General features: G+C 44.9%; 1 protein-coding gene across 4 annotated transcripts in view; it reads right to left on the minus strand.

The window, feature by feature from the left end:
• lrrk2 (leucine-rich repeat kinase 2) overlaps positions 1–18,109 on the minus strand; it is a 234,783-nt gene extending 216,674 nt beyond the window's left edge. For 3 of the 4 annotated variants that reach the window (XM_070897488.1, XM_070897489.1, XM_070897487.1), the window contains exons 1-5: positions 17,219–18,106; positions 17,021–17,106; positions 6,944–7,053; positions 5,548–5,636; positions 2,250–2,384 (exon numbers count right to left, since the gene is read on the minus strand). In XM_070897488.1, the coding sequence (XP_070753589.1) occupies positions 2,250–2,384; positions 5,548–5,636; positions 6,944–7,053; positions 17,021–17,106; positions 17,219–17,354 (556 nt within the window). In that variant the 5' untranslated portion in view covers positions 17,355–18,106. Of the gene's footprint in view, positions 1–2,249; positions 2,385–5,547; positions 5,637–6,943; positions 7,054–17,020; positions 17,107–17,218 lie in introns of all 4 variants that reach the window. The other variant, XM_070897490.1, reaches the window with a different exon arrangement.
• Between the last annotated feature and the right edge of the window lie 9,295 nt (positions 18,110–27,404).

Consider the following 27,404-nt stretch of genomic DNA (forward strand, 5'->3'; position numbering starts at 1 on the left):
AAAGTGGGGCCAATAACAAACCAAAAAAAAAATCTTCTTGGAGGCTATGGTACTAACTGAATACTTTGCATCTGTCTTCACTGAAAGACAGGGTGCTGCCAATGTTACAGTAAAAGGAGGTAATAGAGAAATTGGATAGGATAAAAATAGATCAAGAGGAAGTACTTAAAAAGGGTGGCAGCGCTCAAAGTAAAAAAAAGTCACCCAGTCCAGATGGGATGCATTCTAGGTTTCTGAGGGAAGCGAGGATGGAAGTTTTGGAGGTTCTGGCCATAATCTTCCAATCTTCTTTAAATATGGGAGTGGTAAGCAAGAGGACTGGAAGATTTCAAATGTTACACCCCTTTTTAAAAAAATGGGCAGAGAAATAAACCTGGCAATTACAGGCCAGTGAGTCCAACGCCGTTGGTGGGGAAACTTGGGTTAATAAATGAAAGCCAGTACGCACTGTTAAAGGCAAATCATGTCAACTAACTTGATCAAGTTCTTTGATTAAGTAACGGAAAGGGTTGATGAATGTAGTGTGGTTGATGTGTATATGAACTTTCAAAAGGCATTTGATAAAATACTACATAATATACTTTAGAAACGTTGGAAGCCCATGGGATTAAAGCAATGGGTGCATGGATTTGAAATTGGCTAAGGGACAGAAAGCAGAGAGTAGTGATGAATGGTTGTTTTTCAAATTGGAGGGAAGTGTGCAGTGGTGTCCACCAGGGGTCAGTGTCAGGACTACTGCTCTTTTTAATATATTAATGACCTGGACTTGGGTATACAGGGCATAATTTAAAAGTTTGCAAATGACAAAACCTGGAAAAGTAGTAAAACAGTGAGGAGGACAGTAACAGACTTCAGGAGCACATATATAGATTGGTGAAATGGGAAGACACGTGGCAAATGAAACTTAATGCAGAGAAGTGTGAGGTGATTCATTTTGGTCGGAAGAATGAGGAGGGGCAATATAAACTAAGTGGTGCAAGAACAGAGAGACCTGGGGCTATACGTATACTTCTTTGAAGGTAGCAGGACCAGTTGAGAAGGCTTTTAAAAAGACATATGGGGTCCTTGGCTTTATAAATAGAGGTAGAGAGTACAAAAGCAAGGAAGTTATGTTGAACCTTTATAAATCAAACACTGGTTAGGCCCCAGCTGGAGTACTGTGGCCAATTCTGGGCACCACACTTTAGGAAGGATGTCAATGCCTTAGACGGTGCAGAGGAGATTTACAAGAATGGTTCCAGGGATGAGAGGCTTCAGTTACATGGAGAGACTAGAGAAACTGGGCTAGTTCTCCTTCCAGCAGAGAAGGGGCGATTTAATAGAGGTGTTCAAAATCATGAATGGATTTGATAGAGTAAATAAGGATAAACTGTTGCCAGTGGCAGAAGGATTGATAACCAGAACACAGAGATAGATTTAAGGTCATTGCCAAAAGAACCAGAGGTGACACGAAAAAAAACATTTAGGCAGCGAGTTGTTTTGCTCTGGAATGGACTGCATGAAAGGGTGGTGGAAGCAGATTGCATAATAACTTACAAAAGGAAATTTGATAAATATTTGAAAAGGAAAAATTTTCAGGGCTGTGGGGAAAGAGCAAGGGAGAAGGACAAATTGGATAGCTCAAGATCAGCACAGGCACGATGAGCCAAATGGCCTCCTTCTGTGCAGTATCATTCTATGGCTCCATGATGCCATGACAGTTGACAAACAAAGCAATGACCTACACAAGGGTTTTAACTAAATATATTTCAGCCATTTTCAGAATTAAGGCAAAACAAGCACCTAAACTATACATTTACAGTTGTCTGCAATTGTATACAGGGGTTAGTGACCATAGAAAAAAGTGATAACACAGGAAGGAAAAAAATGAATTCAGAGATCAAATATACCAGGTAAGGTTCAAAGGAAAGCAAAAATTAAGAGAAACAGAGGAGGGCATGGGAGTTTGTACTTTTGAGAAACCATCTTAACATGAAATTGCATGTATACACTTTCCCAACATTGGAGTGGAACTAATATTGTGGTTTATCATCTTTCCATTGCTATTCTCTTCACACATTGCTGTTAGCTTTTATACTAAACATTCCAAATGCAAAAATATTTAAGGAGACGTAAAATTGCTCAACGTGCATGCATTTTACCCAAACATCGAATTACTGGTGTTTGCCTTTAGTTTGAAACCCCTCTCCCCCCCAAAAAAAAATCCTCTTATTTAAAGTGCATTTAGAATAGTTGTTCCACTGAATTACCTTTTCCTAAAAGTGTGGACAACACTTGACATCCATGCATCTGAATTCCACAATGACCAGCAAATGTCTGCATTCCCTCAACAACCAAAGAAAAAACATCCATTTCTTCATCTCGAAGCAATAATGAAATTTCATCTGCAACGTGATTTCAAAAGCAGCAATTTTCTTAAGGTGTTCATACAAATGCCAACATTACACTAACGTAACAAAATGAAAAAAAAGTTAACAGAGAACATAGCCAAATATTCAACCCTCCTTTTAAACTAACAATGAATAATGCATAAAAGGTTCACTGTGGAGTAAACTTGGACCAAACAGAGCACACAAATGCTATGTATATAAATGACTATGGAAATCTACTTCACAAATGCACTTGTCGGTGTTTAGATTGGATAAAAATGGTTTAACACAAAATTATTAATTCTGAGTTCTGAAGGAAGGCCCCACCCAAGCTGCTGATTAATCTGCTGCACATTTCCAGCGTATTCTGTTCCTTCAGATTTCCAGCTTTCCTCTTTACCTCTACAAATGTTATGCACCACATTATGGCCCCAAGTTTCCACATGATTTGCTCCTGATTTTTAGGAGCAACTGGTGGAGAACGGAGTACCTTAGAAATCGGAATTCTCCACATTTAAGTTTTCTGCAGTTCTCGTCAGGTAGAACAGTTTCACTTTCGAACAGAATTTTTTTTTCCAAAAGGGGGCGTGTCCGGCCACTGACACCTGATTTGAAAGTTTCCACAGTGAAAACGTACTCCAAACTAACTTAGAATGGAGCAAGTGAAGATTTTTGTAGGCTTGAAAAAACCTTGTCTACACATTAAAAAATCAGGCGCAGATTACAAATTAGGCGTCGGGAACGAGGTGGGGGGGGGGGGGGAAGGGAAATCATTACATTCCACAATAAATCCTTAGTTATACTTATACAATTATTATACAAATAAATCCAGCCTGAATAAAAATTTATAAGCAAAGAAAAGATTAAATAAACCATGTTCCTACCTGTGTGAAAGTGCTTCAGGCAGGCCTTTCAGGCAGCGGTTTGCCGTCGGGACTGACCGATGGCAGGGGGAGGCAGGGAGAAGGCTGCAGGAAGCCTCATTACTTGAGGCAGCCGTTTGCCGTCGGGCCCGACTGATGGCAGGGGGCGGTGGGGGGGGGGGGGGAGGGAGGGAGAAGGCTGCAGGAAGCCTCATTACTTGAGGCAGCCGTTCCCGACGGCAAGGGGGGGGGGGGGGGAGGGAGGGAGAAGGCTGCAGGAAGCCTCATTACTTGAGGCAGCCGTTCCCGACGGCAGGGTGGGGGGGGGGGGGGGGGAGGCAGGGAGAAGGCTGCAGGAAGCCTCATTACTTGAGGCAGCCGTTTGCCGTCGGGCCCGACCGACGGCAGGGGGAGAAAGCTGGAAGAAGCCTCAGTGCTGATCATGGAAGGGCAATGTGGTTTTATTAAAAAATGTTAAAAATTGAACAGTTACAAAGAATTTGAATAGTCTCAAACAAGTGCATGTGTCCCGTTTATCACAGTCTATCTTTAATTACAGAATGCATTCCCTCACCCTCACACACAGAAATATCAAGAAAATTAAAATACAAGCCTTTGCAAGGGTTCAATAAACAAATTTTCACTTTTTCTGCAGCACTTTTTAAAATGGCCAAGTGCCAATGTTTCCTTCAGACTGCGCGTGCGCGAATGCTCCAAAGCGCACGCGAAGGGTTGCTGGCACAAAAAAAACTCATTTAAATTGTACCCGCCCCCTCCTACTTACAAAATCGGCGCGAGTGGTAGGCTCCGCCCCCTGGGCGCCGCGCCAAGCAGACATCGAGCTGCAAAGCACTCGAGAATAGCGCGTTTATTTTCAGGCGCCGTTTTCGGCGCGAAAAACGGGCACCCAGCTCGGAGGGGCGCCTGTTTTGCTGCGTGTGGAAACTTGGGGCCTATATTTTTGACAACAATGAGTGTAATTTTTCCAGATGTCCATATCCATCATCATAAAAATGATGTGGTTCATGGATATTATCTAAAGTCCCACATCCAAATGATTAAACTCAACCATGTATAATATTTTGGGAGAAAAACTTCCCACATCTTTATTGAGGCCAATGATAATTAAAGACTGAAACTAAACTGATAGTGAACTCTCAGACTTCAGTTACAGTTAATAACAGGTTGCAATATGGATAATAGACATCCAATAATGAATAGCTAGTTTAACAGTCTTCTGAATTCTAAAAAGGATATGACTGCTTGTATGTACAATATATATATTTTTAATATATGCACTGTGGGACAGCACTTTCTATTTGGCTCTTATTCTGTACTGGTGGGAGTCAAGTCTACCACCATGCTCATTCACTTGATGCATGATGAAAGATTAATAACTGTTACATAATCACAAGGTTAGTGAATTAATCTGCAGTTGCTAACCAGGCAGTCATAATATTACAAGTCGGGCTTGTTATTTGTGAAAGCATCATCTACTTTGATTTTTGCTGAGTGCAATTTTCCTGGTCAATTAGATTGAAAGTGCTGATCCCACATTCTTATTCTGCACGACAAACTAACATCGCAGACAGGTTTTGATATTTGAATTCTGGGTCAATTGAAATTTTCAAGACTGAGATCAATAGATTTTTATTAGGTAATGAGTATCAAGGGATTATGGATCAAAGGCAGGTAAACAGAGTTGAGCTACAGAGTAGCCATGATCTAGTTGAATGGCAGAACAGACTCGAGGGGCTGAATGGCCTACTCCTGTTCCTATGAATCAGAATAGGTTGTGTCAATGAGAAATGAACTGCTGAAATGAAATTATTGCAGTTAAAAAAAGCCTATCCTCAGGGAAAGCTGTTTGATCGGTGGCTGTACTTAGTGCATATTCCATCAGTAAGGATGGACTCTCGCCTCACAAATAGATCAATAGATGCATCGTAGAAACTATTCTAATGTACAACCACAGGTGCCAAACACCCAATTCCTGAGCAAAACTGCAAACTATTCAACAGTTCATCTAACTCCCAGAATCAAATCAACTGAAGTCTGCAAAATTATACTATGCATACTTGCTCACATGATTTTCCCAACAACTGCCTATAATTTGTTTATTTTCCTGTGACAATCACTAGCCCAAATTATAAGGAAATTATGATGGTATAATGACAATTATGAACCTACTGTACATTATATTGATTTTCATGCATGTGTTCGGTCTCCAGTGCTGCCAGGAAATATACATAAAGAAAAGGTACGTGTTAACAATGTTGGACTTATTTTACAGAATTTAACTGGAATTACTGTACCTGACTGAACAAGAAGTGTTAACACCTTAAGGCCATGCAGCAGTATGGTGGGATGAAAATTGTAAGTGAACAACAAATTCAGGATCTGTCTAAAATATAAAAGAAGAAAAGAGACATCAAATACTGCAATAACACTTTTTTTTTTAAAAAGAGCAATTTCAATATGAAATAGTTTCTTATGCTACTGGTAATTTATATTTTTTTAATTACTGCTGTAATCACGATCCCTCCTACCCTGGTAGCTAAAGTGCAGTGCTGAGCCATATAAATACCAGAAGGTCTGAGCTGAGTTAGCCAATTTCAGTCAAATCAGTTGTAATGCTAAAAAACACTTTCAGCACCCATGGGCAAGGGAAGGGAAATTATTAAAAGTCAGCCAGGCTTCCCACTCCAGTAACTGCTGCTGAAAACATGCACAATCTTGAGGGCACCAGGGTGCTTGGTCAAGTTGCTTTCTTGATGGTAAATGAAACATTCAGCAATTTGTCTTCATTTGACGAGTTCTAATGTTTTTATTCCATTCCAACTTCACTGCACAGGCAGTAATGTGCTCTGCAGAAGAATAGTGTACTGACGCTCACTATCCAGGTTCATACAGGAAGAATGGTCACACGGGGAAGCTACTAGAGGCCTGTGGTACCACACCCCATCAAGAAACAGCACCTTCAGGAATGTAGAGAAGAAAATTGGTGGGAAAGTAAATAAAAATAAAGTAGTGTGAAATATTCTAAGTATTACGGTGATTACGAGTCACATAAACATAGGCAAGAGCATGTAAACAGCTCAATCCACATCTTTGAGTTGCAACTGTGCTACAAAAACATGAAAAAGCAGTTTAGGTACACAAACCTAGTAGAGGATTTTAAACTGGTAAAATTAATGAGTGGCAAGGAAATGAGAGTCTGCATGCACACATGTGCAAGAGAACAGAAAGCAGTTCTTTACATATAGATATAGAGGGGGAAGAATCAGGTAAAACAACAAGAGTTGAAAAAGATAACAGAAACATTAAGCAGCTACACAAGTATAAAAAAAACGCCAATCAGTTAAAAATCAGTAGAGGTCAGAACTGATTAGGCCAAGGTGCATAGATGTAATTCAGTGCCCATATATTCTGTCCTTATTTTTACATATTTCCATTAATACATCCTTCTGTCCACATTTATAAACAGAAACTACCTATGTAACTTGTCACACTGTAATTAGACCCTTCCACCAGTTTTAAAGATCCCAAAGTACTATTCAAAGAGGAGCTGAAAGCACAATTCAAATAGGAATTGAAAGCTCTTTTGGTGTACGGCAAATTTACTTTTAGAATATGAACATCAATTCTAATTATGTTGAAATTATTTCACACGCATTTCTTCCTAGTCATGTGAATGGAGAAAATACTTACTGATGCACTCCAAGAACATCCCAGTCCTTTCCCACGTCTTGGGGTGCAGCCAATTTGTTAATTATGTCTGGACAGAGCTCAATCAGTTTACACAATAAAGACCAACCTGTCTGGTCAAAGTAAAAAAAGCACATCCATGAAGCATATTAATATATATTTGTTTCTATTCATTTTACCATTTGTCAGCATTACAATTTCAAACCTGCTTAGTATTTTGTGACTAAATAAAGACGAAAAGACTTGGGGCGAGAAATTGACTAGCCTTGCACCCGTTTTTTTCCAGCAATATTTTTTGACGGTAAAAGGTACTTACCTAAATTGGCCAAAGTTGTGCGCTGGCAGTTTTGAAATACTGCTGAAAAGCGGACCGCCGGCATGCAACACCGAAAAAAATGCAACCGCTTAAAATTGGCCATTCGGCACACCCATAGTTAGGAAGAAAAAAACGCCGGAGAAAACCCTGCGTTGCAGCCCCAGAAACAGCGGTAAGTATGAAGAGCTGCAAAAAGTTAAAGTTTTTACTTTTAAAATTATTTTTCCGCGATTCGCGAGCTAAGTATCGTGTGAATGTTTTGTGATTTTTTTGTGTGTTTTCTCCCTCCTTCCAGGGCCTGTCTTTTTAGCGGTAATCGGCCTCGAGCTAAAGTTGGCAAGGGCCGCTGTTTCCACCGCGAATCCTCATGCAACGGCGATTTTTTACCGTCGAGCGCATTTTGTTGCCAATTTTACCCCTTTAAAAATTACGGTATTTTTGGAAAAAAATGCCGCAAAAACCAAAAGACCAATTTCTAGCACTTGGATTTATATAGCGCCTTTCACAACCACTGGACGTCTCAAGTGCTTTACAGCCAATGAAGTACTTTTGGAGTGTAGTCACTGTTGTAATGTAGAAAATACACAATAGAAATTAACAATGCAACAGTAAGCTGGACTTTCAAATGCTTTTAAACATCATGAATTTACAATAGCACTGCTCCAATCATTTGGAGGATTTTCTGCTATATTCCGACAGGAGTATTATACCACACACAAGAGAGATATAATTCAACAGTAACTTTTGCAAAATGGAAAGCTTCAGTATAAACTCCTCTAAGAGTTTTGGTAGAATACAAATTGGTCCATGGAAAAGTTAAAAAGGACCAAGACATTCAAATATCCTTATTTTTTTATACCTTAATTGAAAGTAGGGCTGGCATTTTTGTCAGGACAGGCTTCAAGAAGGAAGCTAAAGAACACTTGCTTTTAAAAAGTCAGAAAATACATCAAGATAGTTTAAATACAAGAATGAAAGAAAAAGTATTCTCTTCCATTTTAATCTTGGCATGACTGTGTCATGTATATAACTGTATCCTAACATGCTATACATGACTGTAATAAGATATGACCTGTAACCAAAAGCATATCTTACCACCAGGGGTGCACTTGCAAGAGATAGGTATATAAGGACAGGTCTCAGGCAAGTGCAGCATTCCAGAGCTGTGAAATAAAGGTGCAGGTCCAGAGTGACCTTGACTTCACTACATGCCTCGTGTGAATCTGTACTGATGGAACAGGACTTTACAGTGGCGACGAGTTACAGGATTACAGAATGGCAAACCACGGATCAGATGAAAAGTACAATGCGGGAGACAATTGGGAGGACTTGATAGAAAGGCTCCAGCAAAGCTTTGTAACCAAAGACTGGTTAGGAGACGACAAAGCAGACAAGAGAAGAGCCCATCTCTTGACCAGCTGTGGCTTGAAAACATACGCTTTAATGAAGGATCTGTTGGCACCTGAGAAACCAGCAAGCAAGTCGTTTGAAGAATTGAGCACACTCGTAAGAAACCACCTGAAGCCAGCGAGCAGCCTACACATGGCCAGACATAGGTTCTACAACTGCAGACGCTGTGTGGGCCAGAGCATATCCGTCTTTGTGATGGAACCTTGGAGGTTGACTAGTTTATGTGAGTTCTCCGATGAACTGAGGAGAGAAATGCTGAGAGACTTTTTCATTGAAGGAATAGACCACGCAGGCATATTCCGAAAGCTCATGGAGACCAAGAACCTGACCTTAGAGGCAGCAGCACTGGTTGCACAGACATTCTTGGTAGGGGAAGAAGAAACGAGGTTGATTTACAATGCAGGTACGACAACTAACTAAATATCGGAACAAGAAGTTCACAGCACTAAACAAGCTGCTACCCCCACACACAGACAAAACCTGGAGAACAGGCTCTCGACAGCAGGCAGAAGCCATCAAGGGCCACAGGAACGGCCGTTCACACCTCATCAACCCATAATGCGAGCAATCAACTACAAACTGAGAGAAGCTCAAGAGAGATCAGCCAGACGCAGCTCATTCTTTGGGAACACTTTGAATAATGGAACAGGTCTGAGCTGGAGGTGTGGGGGTGGACACTCGTCAAGGGGATGTCAATTTCAGCAGGCTGTTTGCAGAAATTGTGAATATACAGGGCATTTGGCCCGCATGTGCAAAAAAAACGGCAGCTCAGCTGGTATACGAATCGGATTGGTCGGAAAGCGGACCAGAAGATGGTGGGGACAGTACCCGGGACACCGATGTACAGCGGGTCAACACGATCAATAGCCGCTGCTTCTACAACAGGACGCCTCCTATAATGATGAGGGTCCTACTCAACGGGATATCTGTCAACATGGAGCTGGATACGGGAGCAAGTCAATCTCTCATGGGCCCTCAACAATTTGAACAACTGTGGCCGCATAAAAGAAACAGACCAAAACTCACAAGGGTCGACACCAAACTAAGGACCTATACCAAAGAAATCGTACCAGTCCTCGGCAGCGCCATACTCTCTGTCACACAAAGGGACAGTGAACCGATTTCCCCTGTGGATTATCCCCGGAGACCCCCCCCCCCCAGCACTGCTGGGGAGAAGCTGGCTGGCAAAACTAAACTGGAAATGGGATGATGTCCATGCCATGTCATTAGAGGAACGGACCTCCTGCTCAACAGTTATAAAGCGATTTGAACATCTCTTTCAGCCAGGTGTGGGCACTTTCAAAGGGGCCAAAGTAAAAATCTACATCACACAGGATGCTAGACCGGTCCATCACAAGGCCAGAGCTGTACCCTATGTGATGAGGGAAAAGATTGAACACGAACTAGACAGGCTTCTGCGGGAAGGCATTATATCACCTGTGGAATTTAGCGACTGGGCAAGTCCCATCGTCCCAGTCATGAAGCCTGATGGATCCGTACGAATCTGTGGGGACTACAAATCTACCATAAACAGAGTCTCCCTACAGAACCAGTACCCGCTGCCCAGAGCGGAGGACTTATTTGCCACCTTGGCTGGAGGTAAACTTCTCTCAAAATTAGACCTCACATCTGCGTATATGACGCAAGAATTGACCGAGGAATCCAAGCTACTCACCACCATCAACACACACAGCCCTTTTCATGTAGAATCGATGCCCATTCGGCATCAGGTCGGCAGCTGCCATATTCTAGCGCAACATGGAGAGTCTGCTCAAGTCCATCCCGGGGACGGTTGTATTTCAAGACGACATACTTATCACGGGCAGGGACACCGACTCCCATCTCCGTAATTTGGAGGAAGTACTAAAGCGGTTGGATCGGGTAGGCCATCGAGTCAAGAAATCCAAGTGCCTGTTTCTCGCACCCGAGGTTGAATTTTTGGGCAGAAGGGGATTGCCGCTGATGGAATCAGCCCAACAGAATCCAAAACAGAAGCAATTCGCCTGGCACCCAGGCCCCGGAATGTCTCAGAACTGCGCGCCTTTCTCGGGCTACTCAATTACTTTGGGAACTTTATGCAGAACTTAAGCACGCTGCTGGAGCCTCTCCACGTGCTACTCAGGAAGGGGTGCGATTGGTTTTGGGGAGGACGCCCATGAATGCGCCTTCAATAAGGCACGCAACCTTCTGTGTTCCAACAGTGTTTTGACTTTCTTTGACCCAGGTAAAAAGCTAGTTCTCACATGCGATGGTCAGCGTATGGTGCCGGGTGCGTTTTGCAACATGTCAATAGTGCGGGCAAATTAAAACCCATAGCACTTTTGCGGGGGGAGCGCGGGTACGGAATGGTAGAGAAGGAGGCGCTCCCGTGCGTGTACAGTGTCAAAAAGATGCACCAATATCTTTTCAGGGCCAAGTTCGCGTTAGAAACCGACCACAAGCCCCTCACGTCCCTCTTATCCGAGAGCAAGGCAATAAACACCAACGCCTCGGCGCGAATTCAACGGTGGGCACTCATGCTGGCGTCCTATGACTATACCATAAGGCACAGACAACTGTGCCGACGCGCTCAGCAGGCTACCCCTGGCGACCACGGAAGGGTCTGACAAACAGGACTGTGAAATAGTCATGGCAATCAATGCCTTTGAATCCACAGGTTCACCCATGACGGCTCACCAAATCAGAGCCTGGACGGCCAGCGACCCCACGTTATCCTTAATAAAAAGATGTGTTCTAACCGGTGACTGGGCAGAGGCTCGTGATGCCTGCCCCGAGGAATTAAAACCCTTTCACAGGTGCATGCATGAGCTATCACTACAAGCAGACTGCCTGATGTGGGCAGCCGAGTAGTCATGCCTCTGCAAGGCAGAGAGGCATTTATCCGGGAGCTCCACCGGGAGCACTCGGGGATCGTTCTCATGAAGGCCACAGCCAGATGCCACGTCTGGTGGCCTGGTATTGACACGGACTTGGAGCTCTGCGTCCGAAGGTGCACCATTTGTGCCCAACTCAGCAATGCCCCCAGGGAAGCTCCGCTGAACCCCTAGCCCTGGCCTACCAAACCGTGGTCGCGGGTGCACATAGACTATGCGGGCCCATTCATGGGCAAAATGTTCCTCGTAGTTGTAGATGCATTTTCAAAGTGGATCGAATGCACCATTTTAAACTCGAGCACAACCTCCACCACTGTGGAGAGCCTCGCAACCATGTTTGCAGCGCACGGAATCCCTGACATATTGGTCAGTGACAATGGTCCGTGCTTCACCAGCGCAGAATTCCAAGATTTTATAATTGACCACGGCATAAATCACGTCAAGACGGCACTGTTCAAGCCGGCCTCCAACGGCCAGGTGGAGAGAGCAGTGCAAATCATTAAACAAGGCATGCTTAAAATCCAAGGTCCCACGCTGCAGGGTCGCCTGTCGTGACTGCTGCTGGCATACGGATCTCGTCCGCACTCACTGACTGGGATCCCCTCCGCGCAACTGTTGATGAAAAGGACTTAAAAAACAAGGCTCTCATTAGTCCTCCCAGACATGCACGAAATCGTTGAGGCAAAGCGCCGTAAGCTGACTGAGTACCGTGACAGAAATTCGAGGGGGAGATGGAATGAGATAGGGGACAAAGTATTTGTACTAAACTATGGCAGGGGTCCCAAATGGCTTGCAGGGACAGTAACGGGCAAGGAAGAAAACAGGCTACCGATAGTACAAATGGACAATGCAAAACCTGCCGGAAGCATGTAGACCAAGTCAAAAGCAGATTTACCAACAACACTGCGGAACCAGAGGCAGACTACAATGTGGAACTCGCACCACACCTGGTGGACAGACAGAGGGAACAACCTGAGGAAAGGGCAATCCCAACAGACAGCCCAGGCGAGTCAACAACAATCACACCAATCGAAACAGACAGCCCAGGCGAGATACCAGCAACCACACCCAAAGAAAAACAGACACCAAGGCAAACAACTGAACCACAACTCAGACGCTCCACGCGAGAGCGTAGACCACCTGAGAGACTGAACCTATAAAGACAATAAGACCTTGGGGGAGGGCGATGTCATGTATCTTACATTATTATATATAACTGTATCCTAACATGCTATACATGACTGTAATAGGATATGACCAGCATACCTTACCACCAGGGATGCACTTGCAAGAGACAGGTATATAAGGACAGGTCTCAGGCAAGTGCAGCATTCCAGAGCTGTGAAATAATGGTGCAGGTCCAGAGTGACCTTGACTTCACTATATGCCTCGTGTGAATCTGTACTGAGGGGACAGGACTTTACAGACAGCTGTTGGCTCTTCAAATCATTTCTGCATAAAAAATTGCAGTACCCTGTACTTATTAAATATTGCTTATCCATAAAATTAGATTTTTTATTTAACAACATAGCCCTGAGATTGCTGGTAGCTCCAGGGAAGTGACAGGCATAGTGAACAATTTGGTAGGAAGATTGAGGAGTGAATGCATTTTGGAATTGTTCCTCCAACACACCTGTTGCTTAATTTGCACAACAGATCCGTAGTAGATATGGAAGTCAGTAAGTGAAAGTTAAGTGCTTGCTTCTTTTTCACTGAACAACCCATTACAAAAATAAAAGCTGCTTAAGCTAAAAAGACAAAAGCATTTGAGAAATAGCATTTTTTAATGTATAATGAATTTTGAAAGATATTTGTGTAAAGTGCTTTGTTGAAATAGCAGTGATATTTGTATTACTAATTTAGTACACTCTTTTAAATATGTGTTTTAGTAGTATTGGTTGAAAGATAAATATTGGCCAGGATATCAAGAAAATTCCTTTGTTATTCTTCAAAGAGCAGGCCAGGGAGCCGAAGGAGCAGCGTGGCAGCCTGGCCCAGCATTTTGCGTGGCCCCCGGCCTGCAAGCACCATCGGAGCAGGCCGGGGAGTGGAAGGAGCAGCGTGGCAGCCTAGCCCAGCAGTGTACATGGCCCCCGGTCTGCGAGCACCATCGGAGCAGGCGGGGAGCGGAAGGAGCAGCGTGACGGCATACCACTCCAGGGAGCAGCACGTACTGGAGCAGGAGAGCAACAGCAGTGAAAAGGGACATCACCAAGATCCAGGTCGGTGATTGGAGCGTGGGTAGGTACATCAGGAGTGGCGAGATCGGGGTGAAGGAACGGCAAGAGACTGTAGAGGGACATGATCAGGGCCCAGGAGAGGCGCGAGTTTGGGGCCCAGAAGAGGCGAGGGTCCAGGGGCAGCACGGGCCAGCCCACACTGCGATATGTGTGCGCACTAGGTCTGTGCAGCAGAGCAGGTCTCCAGTCGTCTTGGTTAATCCTTGCTACTGGACCAAGACCTAGCTTTGTCAAGCCCATGTTGTGGCTGGTGTGCAACGGTCACCACACGTTAAAAAAAATCCAAGTACAGGTATCTTCCACCCTTCAAGATTTAGTTCAGACTTGGAATTTTAGGTCTATCATTGAAACACCCGTGAACTTTTTGACGTGGAAGCGAGTCATTCTCGGTTCGAGGGACTGCCGATGATGATGGAGATCATTTACATTCACCCGAGAGGGCAGGCAGCACCTGGGTGTGACATCTCATCTGAAAGACAGCACCTCTGACACTGCAGCACTTTGATATCCTGAGGCCCTGAAAAGGTGCTATATAAATGCGTTTTTTTTTCTCTCACTTAAGTCATCATTTACAGCATTGTATTTTGAGCCCAGATGACCTTTCTGGAGATCAACATAATACGTTTTTTTTTGAAGGATTCGCCATATACATTACAAAATAAAAATTAAATCTCATGTATTTCAATGATCAAAACTTAAGACTGTAGTGAGTTTTCTTTCAGCCTTAAGGTAACAGAAAAGGATTACCTCTGATTACATGAAGCTCCAATATTGTCATATTCTTGTGCACCCACACAACTATATTCTTGTGCCAGCATTATACTGCTTCTTTAGTGCTTACACAAAAGCAAAATTTTTGCCATCAAATGGAGTAAAACTTGCTGACAACAGTGGGCACACCTAATCTTGTTGCAGCAAAATCTTGCTGTTCTGGAGAAAATTATTTTATTTGTTTTTAAAAAAAATTCTACTTTCACTCCTATTCATGCTACTTCATCCATTGTAAGGCAGTTTAAGGTTGTTCTGGGTTGTTGGTGCTTCGGTGTTGTAGTGAATTACTTATATTGGACAAGCGACCTGGAGGTCATGAGTTCAAAGGCAAGTTTTGAAACTGAACTTTGTATCTTCCAGTAATTTGTGGGCAGGCATGATCATGAAGTTACAAGATTGTTGTAAAAACCAAAATGGTTCTCGAATGACTTTTAGAAAAGGGGACTGAAAAGGAAGCTGGTTATTCTGCGGCGAGTGTCTCACCTCAAGAGTCCCCAATGCCTTTCCACCATCTACCAGCACAGGTCAGGAGTGTGCTGGAATATTTTCCACTTGTCTGGATGAATGCAGTTCCAACAACACAAGGAGCTCAACACCATCCAGGACAAAGCAGCCCGCTTGATTAGCACCCCACCTTCAACATTCACACCCTCCACCACAGTCGCACCATGGCTGCAGTAAGTACTATCTATAAGATGCACTGCAACAACTTGCTACGGCTTCTTCGGCAGTACCTCCCAAACCCACGACCTCTCCATCATAGGCAGTCCCTCGGAATTGAGGAAGACTTGCTTCCACTCTGAAAATGAGTCCTTAGGTGGCTGAACAATATGATAACCACAGTCCCTGTCACAGGTGGGACAGATAGTCGTTGAGGGAAAGGGTTGGTGGGACTGGTTTGCCGCACGCTCTTTCCTCTGCCTACGCTTGTTTGCTGCATGCTCTCGGCGATGAGACTCGAGGTGCTCAGTGCCCTCCCGGATGCACTTCCTCCACTTAGGGCGGTCTTTGGCCAGGGACTCCCAGGTGTCGGTGGGGATGTTGCACTTCATCAGGGAGGCTTTGAGGGCGTCCTTGTAATGTTTCCTCTGCCCACCTTTGGCTCGTTTGCCGTGAAGGTTTTCCAAATAGAGCGCTTGCTTTGGGAATCCCCAGCAATTAAGCACTGACCACACTTGATCAGCTCCGCTGGGCAGGCCACATAGTCCGTGACCTCTACCACCTAGGACAAGGGCAGCAGGCGCATGGGAGCACCATCACCTGCAAGTTCCCCTCCAAGTTACACACTATCCTGACTTGGAAATATATAGCCGTTCATTCATTGTCTCTGGGTCAAAATCCTGGAACTCCCTCCCTAACAGCACTGTGGAAGTACTTTCACCACAAGGATTGCAGCAGTTCAAAGTGGCTCACCACCACCTTCTGAGGGGCGATTAGAGATGGGCAATAAATGCTGGCCTTGCCAGCAATACCCACAACCTGGAACGAATAAAAAAAAACTGTCATCCCTAACTGGTTTGGCCAACATGCGACTCCAGCCCCACACTAAGTGGTTGACTCTTAATGCCCTCTATGGTAACCATGGATTAGCAATAAATGCAGCCTTCCTGGATTTAAGCGGCTGCTTGAAGCACAATCCTCCTGCTGCACACAGGGTTGATATGCATCTCCTATTTCCAAGAGTGCTGCTTTCCTATTCAAATCCACATAAAGCCCTCAGTTTGAAAAAAAATACAATTAGCTGAACGTTTTTATTCACCATCAGTCCTTGCTCTCAGTGGGAAAAACATATCAAAACAAGTTAGAGGTGGCCTCAAATCATTTTCATTCTGCATGTTCTACAATTATCCTGCTTTAACAAAAAAATAAACTCAGGCAGTTTTCTGCACTTATATTCTAATTCTATCAATTGAACAAGGCCAACAAACTGCCCAATCAGTACAAAATTCACAACAGTAGGCCAGCTAGCATTGCTCTGTGCATTGTCATCTGCAGCACTCTCACACAGTACTGCAAATGGCCAATTGTGGTGCTGTTCAAGTGTCGTCAGGTATAGTACTTGAAATATAACTTGAGGTGTATACAATTATTTTCAGATCTTGTGTCAATGATGAGGAGTGACAACTGACATACATGAGATCTAGATTGAGTCCAGGCTATTTTGGTGAGGATAAATTTTCATTCAGAGACACATGATGTTCATGGAAAATATTTGGTAAACGTTTTAAACAGTTGGAGAGTGACACTTGTGCATAATAACATGCTAATGTTTCCATGTGGTTCATACCACTTAAGTTGTGCAAATTAATACATGCAACGTTTCGTGAAGTTTGCTTCTTTTAGGGGGAAGAGATCATTTTAAAACGTATTACATGGAGCAAAACGTATTAACTGTACTACTCACGCCATCATATCTTTAAGTGACATAAACAGAAAGTAGGTCATAATAAATAAAAAGGTCACAGCCTACCTGTTGAATACTGGCAACGTCGGTAAAAGAGTCCAGAACTACCAGCAACGGCATGTGGACGTTCTTATTTCCGAATAAAATCGACGCTATTTAAAATGTAAACAACCAGAGCAGGGCATGAAAACATGACGGATCTATTTTCTGATAATGGCTTTTTTGATGTACATAAAAATTCTCACACCAACAGCGCGCACTTACCATTTTGAGTGGTGGTGAGGAGAGTCAAATCTTCTAAAATCTGAAGCGAAGTGTTGACTTGCTTCCCCTGCTCTACGTTTTGGAGACGAACGAGGAGCTTTTTAAGGTTTTCTTCCAGATGCTCAGAGTCCGCCATGGTTTGTCGACAGTTTCAATATTGAACACTTTTCGTGTTTATATGAAGACAAAACCATCCGGTGCGTGACAGCGTCCAGGGTTTGACCAGGCGGTGACTTCCTTCAAAAGTGGTTAGGGTATGATTGTTCGGGCCTCGGCCAGAGTGGTGCTGCTCAAAATAATTTTTTACAAAATAACTGAGTTACAAAAGTTCCGTTTCAGCTGCAGGGACTTTCCGAGCAGGGGCTTCACCACAACACTTCCCAAGGTTCCGCGGTTACTCGCCAGCTATCGGCAACCATCTGTTTTTTTTAAAAAAAAAGGATCACAAGCAACAGCTCCATTTATTTCTAAAAATAAAATCGGCATTGGTTTTGTTGGGTAGTCGAAAACCGGCGTCAAATGGCCGTCAGAAACTGCAGAGAAGGCACTCCCTTTGCTGCAGCGACCGAAGAAAATTTGACAAGTTGCCAAGGCCCTCATAACGTAACACCAGAATAAAAGCACAATAGCTATCACCAGTTACAGTTTATGTTTCCAGTTTATCAATTAAGTTACCACTTGCTTGGCACCTTATTCTTTTGCTCAGGTTGGTGTCTGACGCAGGAAAAAAACCGTCACGTTCGAGTCACTGATAATGTTATTCCCATCTGTCGGGTTTCCGTTTCCCACAAATGGATTGCAGCTCAATCGAAACATTTCTGATCGTGCCCCATAAATTCACTAAACTTGATTTGAGAATATAATCCAGACTGAGATTCCAGTGCAGTATTGAAGGAGTACTGCACTGTCAGAGGTGCCATCTTCTCAGTAAGGCGTTGAACTGAGGCCGGTCTGCTTTTTCAGGTGGACCTAAAAGATTCCATGGGATTATTTCCATGAACAGCAGGGGAGTTAGAACATAAGAAATCAGAGCAGGAGTAGGCCAAAAGGCTCTTCGAGCCTGCTCCGCCATTCAATAAGATCATGGCTGATCTGATCATGGACTCAGATCTCCATAACCCCTTATTCCCTTATCGTTTAAATTTATTTAATTCCCAGCTTCCACAGATCTCTGAGGCAGAGAATTCCACAGATTTGCAATCCTCTGAGAGAAAAAATTTCTCTTCTTCTCAGTTCTAAATGGGTGGCCTCTTTTCTAAGATCATGCCTCTAATTCTAGTCTCCCCCACCAGTGAAAACATCCTCTCTGCATCCACCTTGTCAAGCCCCCTCATAATCTTATACGTTTCTGTAAGATCACCTCTCATTCTTCTGAATTCTAATGAGTAGAGGCCCAACCTACTCAACCTTTACTCATAAGTCAACCCCCTCATCCCCAGAATCAACCTAGTGAACCTTCTCTGAACTGCCTCCACAGCAAGTACATCCTTTCGTAAATATGGAAATTAAAACTGCACGCGGTATTCTAGGAGTGGCCTCACCAATACCCTGTACAGCTGCAACAAGACTTCCCTGCTTTTATATTCCATCCCCTTTGCAATACAGGCCAAGATACCATTGGCCTTCCTGATCACTTGCTGCACCTGCGTAATATCCTTTTATGTTTCATGCACAAGTACCCCCGGGTCCCGCTGTACTGCAGCACTTTGCAATCTTTCTCCATTTAAATAATAACTTGCCCTTTGATTTTTTTTCTGCCAAAGTGCATGACCTCATACTTTCCAACATTATACTCCATCTGCCAAATTCTTGCCCACTCACTTAGCCTGTCTATGTCCTCCTGCAGCCTCTTTATGTCCTCCTCACACCTTTGTATCATCAGCAAACTTAGCTACGTTATACTCAGTCCCCTCTTCCAAGTCGTTAATATAGATTGTAAATAGTTGGGGTCCCAGCACTGATCCCTGCGGCACCCCACTAGTTACTGATTCTCTGTTCCAACCCGACTCTCTGTTTTCTGTTTGTCAGCTAATCTTCTATCCATGCTAATATATTACCCCCAACCCCATAAACTTGTATATTGTGCAGCAACCTTTTGCGTGGCACCTTGTCAAATGCCTTCTGGAAGTCCAAATAAACCACATCTACTGGTTCCCCTTTATCCACCCTGTTTGTTACATCCTCAAAGAATTCCAGCAAATTTGTCAAACATGACTTCGCCTTCATAAATCCATGCTGACTTTGCCTGACCAAATTTTGCTTTCCCAAATGTCCTGTTACTGCTTCTTTACTAATGGACTCCAACATTTTCCCAACCACAGATGTTAGGCTAACTGATCTATAGTTTCCTGCTTTTTGTCTGCCTCCTTTTTTGAATAGGGGCGTTACATTTGCAGTTTTCCAATCTGCTGGGACCTCCCCAGAATCCAGGGAAATTTTGGTAAATTACAACCAATGCATCCACAATCCTTGCCACGATGTCTCTTAAGACCTTAGGATGCAAGCCATCAGGTCCAGGGGATTTATCTGCCTTTAGTCCCATTATTCCGCCGCTTTAGTGATTGTGATTGTGTTAAATTCCTCCCCCCCTATAGCCCCTTGACTATCCACTGTTGGAATATTATTAGTGTCCTCTGTTATATATGTAACCCTTGGCAACCTGTATCACACCATCACCAGAGGGCCTACCTGTTGGAGTCCCAAGGGAGCACTGTATATAAGCAGGCCTCCCACACTGTACCTGCACTCTGGAGTTTAATTAAAGGAGCTAAGGTCACACATACTCATTGAATACAGTACTCAGTTGTATCCTTTATTATGAGCATAACAATTGGCGACGAGGTAATGAGCAACCACACGAAAATGCAAAGAACTGTTGGTATCCTGGAGAAATTCTCAGAAGGGGACGATTGGGAGGCTTTCGTGGAGCAACTCGACCAATACTTTGTGGTCAACGAGCTGGAAGGGGATGAGAACACTGCTAAACGAAGGGCGATCCTCCTGTGGGGCAACAACCTATAGCCTCATGAAGAATCTTCTAGCTCCGGTGAAACCAACAACCAAATCCTATGAAGAATTGTGTACGCTGGTCCGGGAGCACAGAAATTCAAAGGAAAGCGTTTTGATGGTGAGGTATCGGTTCTACACGTGTCAATGGTCAGGAAGTGGTGAGCTACGTCGCCGAACTAAGGCGCCTTGCAGGACATTGCGAATTCGATGGATTCCTTGAACAAATGCTATGAGACTTTTTTGTGCTTGGCATTGGCCATGAGGTTATCCTTCGTAAAATATTGATTGTTGAAACACCGAATCTGAGCAAAGCCATAACAATAGCCCAGGCATTTATGTCCACCAGCGATATCACCAAACAAGTTTCGCAGCATAAAGAGGTTTCGGCTAGTACTGTACACAAAGTAACGTCGTTTTCAAGCAGGAATGCATATGGCAGAACGTACACGCCGGCAGCTGCATGACCTCAACTGACCCAAAGTACACCATCAATCGTTAATGCGAGGCAGTTAACACCTTGTTGGCGTTGGGGAGGTGATCATCGGGCCTATCAATGCGGCTTCAAACACTATGCGTGCAAAGGCTGTAGAACAATGGGACACCTCCAGCGAATGTGCAGACGAGCTGCAAACCCTGCAACCAACTACGCTGCAGAGGAAGATCGATCCATGGTGGATCAGGCTGAACTAGAGACTCGAACCGAGGAGGCAGAAGTGTACGGGGTACACACCTTCACCACGAAATTTCCACCGATAATGTTGAAAGTTGAACGGAATGGAATTCCAGTATCCATGGAACTGGACACAGGTGCGAGTCAGTCTATAATGAGCAAAAAGGCCTTTGACAGGTTGTGGAGCAACAAGGCACACAGGCCCAAGCTTAGCCCCATTCACACTAAGCTAAGAACGTACACCAAAAAGCTGATCCCTGTTATTGGCAGCACAGAAGTAAAAGTTACCTATGATGGAGCAGTGCACGAACTCCCATTATGGATTATGCTAGGGGATGGCCCCAAACTGTACGGCAGAAGCTGGCTGGGAAAAATCCGCTGGAACTGGGACGCCATCCAAGCGCTTTCATCTGTCGACGACGCCTCATGTGCCCAGGTTCTGAGCAGATTCCTGTCGGTGTTTGAACCAAGCATTGGAAGTTTCTCGGGGGCGAAGGTGCACATCTACCTGGTTCCTGGTACACGACCCATCCAGCACAAGGCACGGGCGGTACCATACATGATGCGAGAGAAAGTGGAGATCGAGCTGGACAGGCTGCAGCTGGTGGAGTTCAACAAGTGGGTCAGTCCAATTGTTCCGGTTCTCAAAGGCGACGGCACGGTCAGAATTTGTGGGGACTATAAAGTAATGATTAACCGTTTTTCGCTACAGGACCAGTACCCGCTACCCAAGGCAGACGACCTATTTGCGACCCTGGCTGGAGGAAAGACATTCAGCAAGTTGGACCTGGCCTCAGCCTACATGACGCAGGAGCTGGAGGAATCTTTGAAAGGCCTCACCTGCATCAACACGCACAAAGGTCTGTTCATCTATAACAGATGCCCGTTTGGGATTCGTTCAGCCACGGCAATTTTCCAACTGAACATGGAGAGCCTGCTCAAGTCAGTTCCAAGCACCGTAGTTTTCCAGGATGACATACTGGTCACAGCTCGGGACACCATCGAACCACTTGAAGAATCCGGAAGAGGTTCTAAGTCGGCTAGATCGCGTGGGGCTCAGGTTGAAACCCTCGACGTGTGTTTTCCTGGCGCCAGAAGTCGAGTTCTTCAGAAGAAGAATTGCAGCAGATAGCATCAGACCCATCGACACCAAAACAGAGGCCATCAAGACCACAGAACATGACGGAGCTGCGGTCGTTCCTGGGACTCCTCAACAATTTTGGTAATTTCCTACCCGGGTTAAGCACCTTGCTAGAACCCCTACATGTGCTACTGCGCAAGGGAGATGACTGGGTATGGGGGAAATCACAAGAGACTGCTTTTGAGAAAGCCAGAAATCTGTTATGTTCCATCAAACTGCTTGTTCTGCATAACCCATGTAAACGATTAGTGCTAGCTTGCGATGCATCGTCATATGGGGTCGGATGTGTGTTACAACAGGCTAACGAATCGGGAACATTGCAACCGGTCGCCTATGCGTCCAGGAGTTTGTCCAAGGCCGAAAGGGCTTACAGCATGATTGAAAAAGAAGCTCTGGCATGCGTTTGCCGGGTGAAAAAAATGCACCAGTATCTGGTCTCAAGTTTGAGCTAGAAACTGACCATAAGCCACTCATATCGCTATTCTCAGGGAGCAAAGGGATTAACACCAATGCCTCTGCCCGCATCCAAAAATAGACGTTCATGCTGTCGGCATACAACTAGGTAATCCGCTACAGACCAGACACAGAGAAATGCGCTGATGCTCTTAGTCGATTACCATTGCCCACCACCGGGAATGGCACAGCCTGCAGACTTGCTCTTGGTGATGGATGCATTCGAAAACGAAAAGTCACCCGGTTATGGCTCGCCAGATCAGGACCTGGACTAGCCAGGATCCTTTACTGTCCCTGGTAAAAAACCGTGTCCTCCATGGGAGCTGGCCCAGCGTCCCAGCGGAGATGCAGGAAGAGATCAAGCCATTCCAGCGGCGCAAAGACGAAATGTCCTTATAGGCGGACTATCTTTTGTGAGGTAATAGCGTGGTTTTGCCGAAGAAAGGCAGGGAAACATTCATATGCGACCGACACAGTACCCACCCAGGCATAGTAATGATGAAAGCCGTAGCCACATCCCATGTGTGGTGGCCCGGCATCGACTCAGACTTAAGAGTCATGCGTGCGCCAATGCAACACTTGCTCTCAACTAAGCAATGCACCGAGAGAGGCACCGCTAAGTTTGTGGTCGTGGCCCTCCAAACCGTGGTCTAGGATCCACGTTGACTTTGCGGGCCCATTTCTTGGCAAAATGTTCTTGGTTGTTGTGGATGCTTATTCAAAATGGATTGAATGTGTAATAATGTCTGTAAGCACGTCCACCGCCACCATCAAAAGCCTATGAGTCATGTTTGCCACACACGGCCTGCCGGATATCCTTGTCAGCGACAATGGGCCGTGTTTCACCAGTGCTGAATTCAAGGAATTCAAGACCCGCAATGGGATCAAGCACATCACATCTGCCCCATTCAAGCCCGCATCCAATGGCCAGGCAGAACGGGCAGTTCAAATCATCAAGCAAAGCTTGAAACGTGTGTCGGAAGGCTCTCTGCAGACCTGACTGTCCCGAGTCCTCCTCAGCTACCGCACCAGATCCCACTCGCTCATCGGGGTTCCTCCAGCCGTGCTGCTCATGAAAAGGCGCTCAAAACAAGGCTCTCTCTTGTCCACCCTGATCTCCATGATCACATCGAGGGCAGGCAGCATCAACAAAACATGTACCATGATCGCGCAAACTTGTCACGCGATATTGAAGTCAATTACCCTGTATCTGTGCTCAACTAAGGACATGGTCCCAAATGGCTTGCTGGCACGGTCATAGCAAAAGAAGGAAGAAGAGTGTTTCAGGTCAAATTGGCCAACGGACTAACGTGCAGAAAGCATTTGGACCAAACCAATTGCGGTTCACAAACAGCCACGAGCAACCCGAAGAGGACACCACCAACTTCGACCCTCCAACACACACACAAGTGGCAACCGACATCACGGTTGACCACGAAGCCGAACTCACCATCCCCAGCAGCCTGGCAAGGCCAGTTGCCCAGCAGCCAAGTGAAGAATCAACCAACTCACCCACACCTGCAATTGTACTGCGACGATCGACAAGGGAGCGAAAAGCCCCAGATCGCCTCACCCTGTAAATAAGTGTACTATTGACTTTGGGAGGGAGTGATGTTATGTATGTAACCCTTGCCAACCTATAGCACACTACCACCAGAGGACCTACCTGCTGGAGTCCCAAGGGATCCCTGCATCCCTTGGGAGCACTGTATATAAGCAGGCCTCCCACGCAGTACCTGCATTCTGGAGTTTAATTAAAGGAGCTAAGGTCAGACATACTCATTGTATACAGTACTCAGTTGTATCCTTTATTATGAGCATAACATCCTCTACCATAAAAACTGATACAAAATACTTGTTTAGAGTTTCTGCCATCTCCATGTTCCCCATTACTAATTCCCCTGTCTCGTCCTCTAAGGGACCAACATTTACTTTAGCCACTTTTTTCCTTTATATATACCTATAGAAACTCTTACTATCTGTTTTTATATTTTGTGCTAGTTTACTTTCATAGTCTATCTTTCCTTTCTTCATCATTTTTTAGTCATTCTTTGCTGGCTTTTAAAAGCTTCCCAATCTTCTGTCCTCCCACTAGTCTTGGCCACTTTGTATGCCCTTGTTTTTAATCGGCTACCGTCCTTTATTTCTTTAGTTAGCCACGGATGGCTTTCTTTTCTCTTGTACCCGTTCCTCCTTACTGGAATATATCTTTCTTGAGAGTTGTGAAATATTTCTTTAAATGTACACCACTGTTCATCAACCGTTCCACACTTCAATCTGTTTTCCCAGTCCACTCTAGCCAACTCTGCCCTCATACCTTCATAGTCTCCTTTATTTAAGCTTGGTGTCCTGGTCAATAATTATTCCTCAATCAACATCACTTAAACAGATTATCTGGTCATTATCTGCCACATTTCCTACTTGTCAACATTGACTACACTTTAAAAAAGTACTTTGTGGTAGTGAAGTGCTTTGGGAGGGCCGGATGTCATGAAAGGCGCTATATCAATGCAAGTTCTTACTTTCTTTAATACTTTAATATGTCATTTACAATCCGACCAGTTCATTTCTGTAGAGATGAAAGGAACTTATTGTCAATTTTCTTATAAAAAATACTGTATGTTAGGTAACGAACACTATATACCAAGGATGCTCAACCTTTTGGAGCTAGGGGCTGGAGACACGTGACAAAATTAGTGAGTAGGCCATCAGTAATTGAGGCAGAAATATGAGCTCCCATACACAAAAATGCAAATTTCCCCAAGGGATACTGACTTATGAGATTTTGGTTTGATTGCCAAAAATGTGACGGGGAAGTGAAAATAGAATCTTGAAAGCATGTGCGCGGATAGTAACGAGTTACAGTTCACATTTATATTGGCCCAGAAATTCCAGATGGAGACTTCTTTCGGACGAACGCCTCCGACCCGAAAATGTTTCCGAGAATACCTGGTGGTCCTGGAGGCGCCTTCGATTTCGGTGGAGAGGCCTTCTCTTCCCGCAATGCAGAGCACGCTCCTGTCCTCGAGGTTCCAATGCAGAAGGTGCAGTCACACAACCAATCAGGTACAGTATTCTCAGTAATAGCAATGAGAACTCCGTATAGAAACATAGAAAATAGGTGCAGGAGTAGGCCATTCGGCCCTTCTAGCCTGCACTGCCATTCAATGAGTTCATGGCTGAACATGCAACTTCAGTATCTATGAGTTCTCATTGCTATGAGAAAAAAGAAACCCAAACACACTAAATACAACATAAAAAATAAAAAAAACACCTCACATAATTAAAATTAATTGAAATTAAAGTTAATAAATGTCTTAGAAAAAAAAATATTTTTCCGATTTTTTTAAAGTTTTATAATTAGGATTTAAAATTAAGGTTTAAAATTAGGGTTTTAACAGAACAAAAAGGGTTTTAAAATTTTTTTAAAATATGTTTTAAAATGTTTACACTGGTAAAAATAGGCTATAAGAACCTAAGAACATAAGAAATAGGAGCAGGAGTAGGCCATTTGGCCCCTCGAGCCTGTTCCGCCATTTAATAAGATCATGGCTGATCTGATCATGGACTCATCTCCACTTCTCTGCCCGCTCCCCATAACTCTTTATTCCATTATTGCTCAAAAATCTGTCTAGCTCCGCCTTAAATATATTCAATGACCCAGCCCCCACAGCTCCCTGGGGCAGAGAATTCCATAGGTTTACAATACTCAGAGAAGAATTTCCTCCTTATCTCAGTTTTAAATGAGCGGCCCCTTATTCTGAGCCGATGTCCCCTAGATTTAGTTTCCCCTATGAGTGGAAATATCCTCTCTGCACCTACCTTGTCGAGTCCCCTCATTATCTTATATGTTTCGATAAAACCACCTCTCATTCTTCTGAACTCCAATGAGTATAGGCCCAACGTGCTCAACCTATCTTCATAAGTCAACCCCCTCATCTCTGGAATCAGCCGAGTGAGCCTTCTCTGAACAGCCTCCAATGCAAGTATATCCTTCCTTAAATACGAACACCAAAACTGTGCGCAGTACTCTAGATGTGGCCTCACCAATACCCTGTACAGTTATAGCAGGACTTCTCTGCTTTTATACTTTATCCCCCGTGCAATAAAGGCCAACATTCCATATGCCTTCCTGATTACTTGCTATACCTGCATACAAACCTTTTGTGTTTCATGCACAAGGACCCCCAGGTCCCTCTGTATTGCAGCACTTTGCAATTGTTCTCCATTTAAATTATAATTTGCTTTTCTATTTTTTCTGCCAAATTGGATAACCTCACATTTTCCCACATTAAGGGCCCAAGTTTCCACACACACCTAGAATGGCGCAGTCCCGACCTGGACGCCCATTTTTCACGCCACAAAGTGCACCTAAAAAAAATCCTCGATATTCTCCACCTCCCTGCAGGTCCTCTGGCCCTCGGCGCAGCGCAGCACGAGCTGTAGGGGGGCGGAGCCAGGTCCCTGCGCTGAAAACAGTGCCGGGACCTCTGCACATGCGCGCTACAGTGGGCACGCAAATGCAGTAGCTCCAGGCGCCGAACTGTGTGGGAGGGGCCCGAAGCACGCAGTCCCTAGCCCTGGCCGAATGGCCTCACTGGGACTGCGTGAATAAGGCTCCTCCCACGGCCAGCTCCTGCTTCCCCCCCCCGACCAGACCCGACACCTGCTCCCCCCCCCCCCCCCCCCCACCTCCGGACCAGACCCGACACCCGCTCCCCCACCCCCCCCCCCCCGACTGGACCCGACCCGACCCGCGCTCCTGTTCCCGCTCCCTGCCTCCCCGACTGGACCCGACCCGATCCGCACTCCTGTTCCCGCTCCGCCCCCCCCCGACTGGACCCGGCCCGAACCGACCCGCGCCTCCCCGACCCGACCCGCGCTCCTGTTCCCGCTCCCCGCCCCCCCAACCC

Source organism: Pristiophorus japonicus, chromosome 13 (assembly GCF_044704955.1).
Source record: "Pristiophorus japonicus isolate sPriJap1 chromosome 13, sPriJap1.hap1, whole genome shotgun sequence".
NCBI classification, from domain to species: Eukaryota; Metazoa; Chordata; class Chondrichthyes; family Pristiophoridae; genus Pristiophorus; species Pristiophorus japonicus.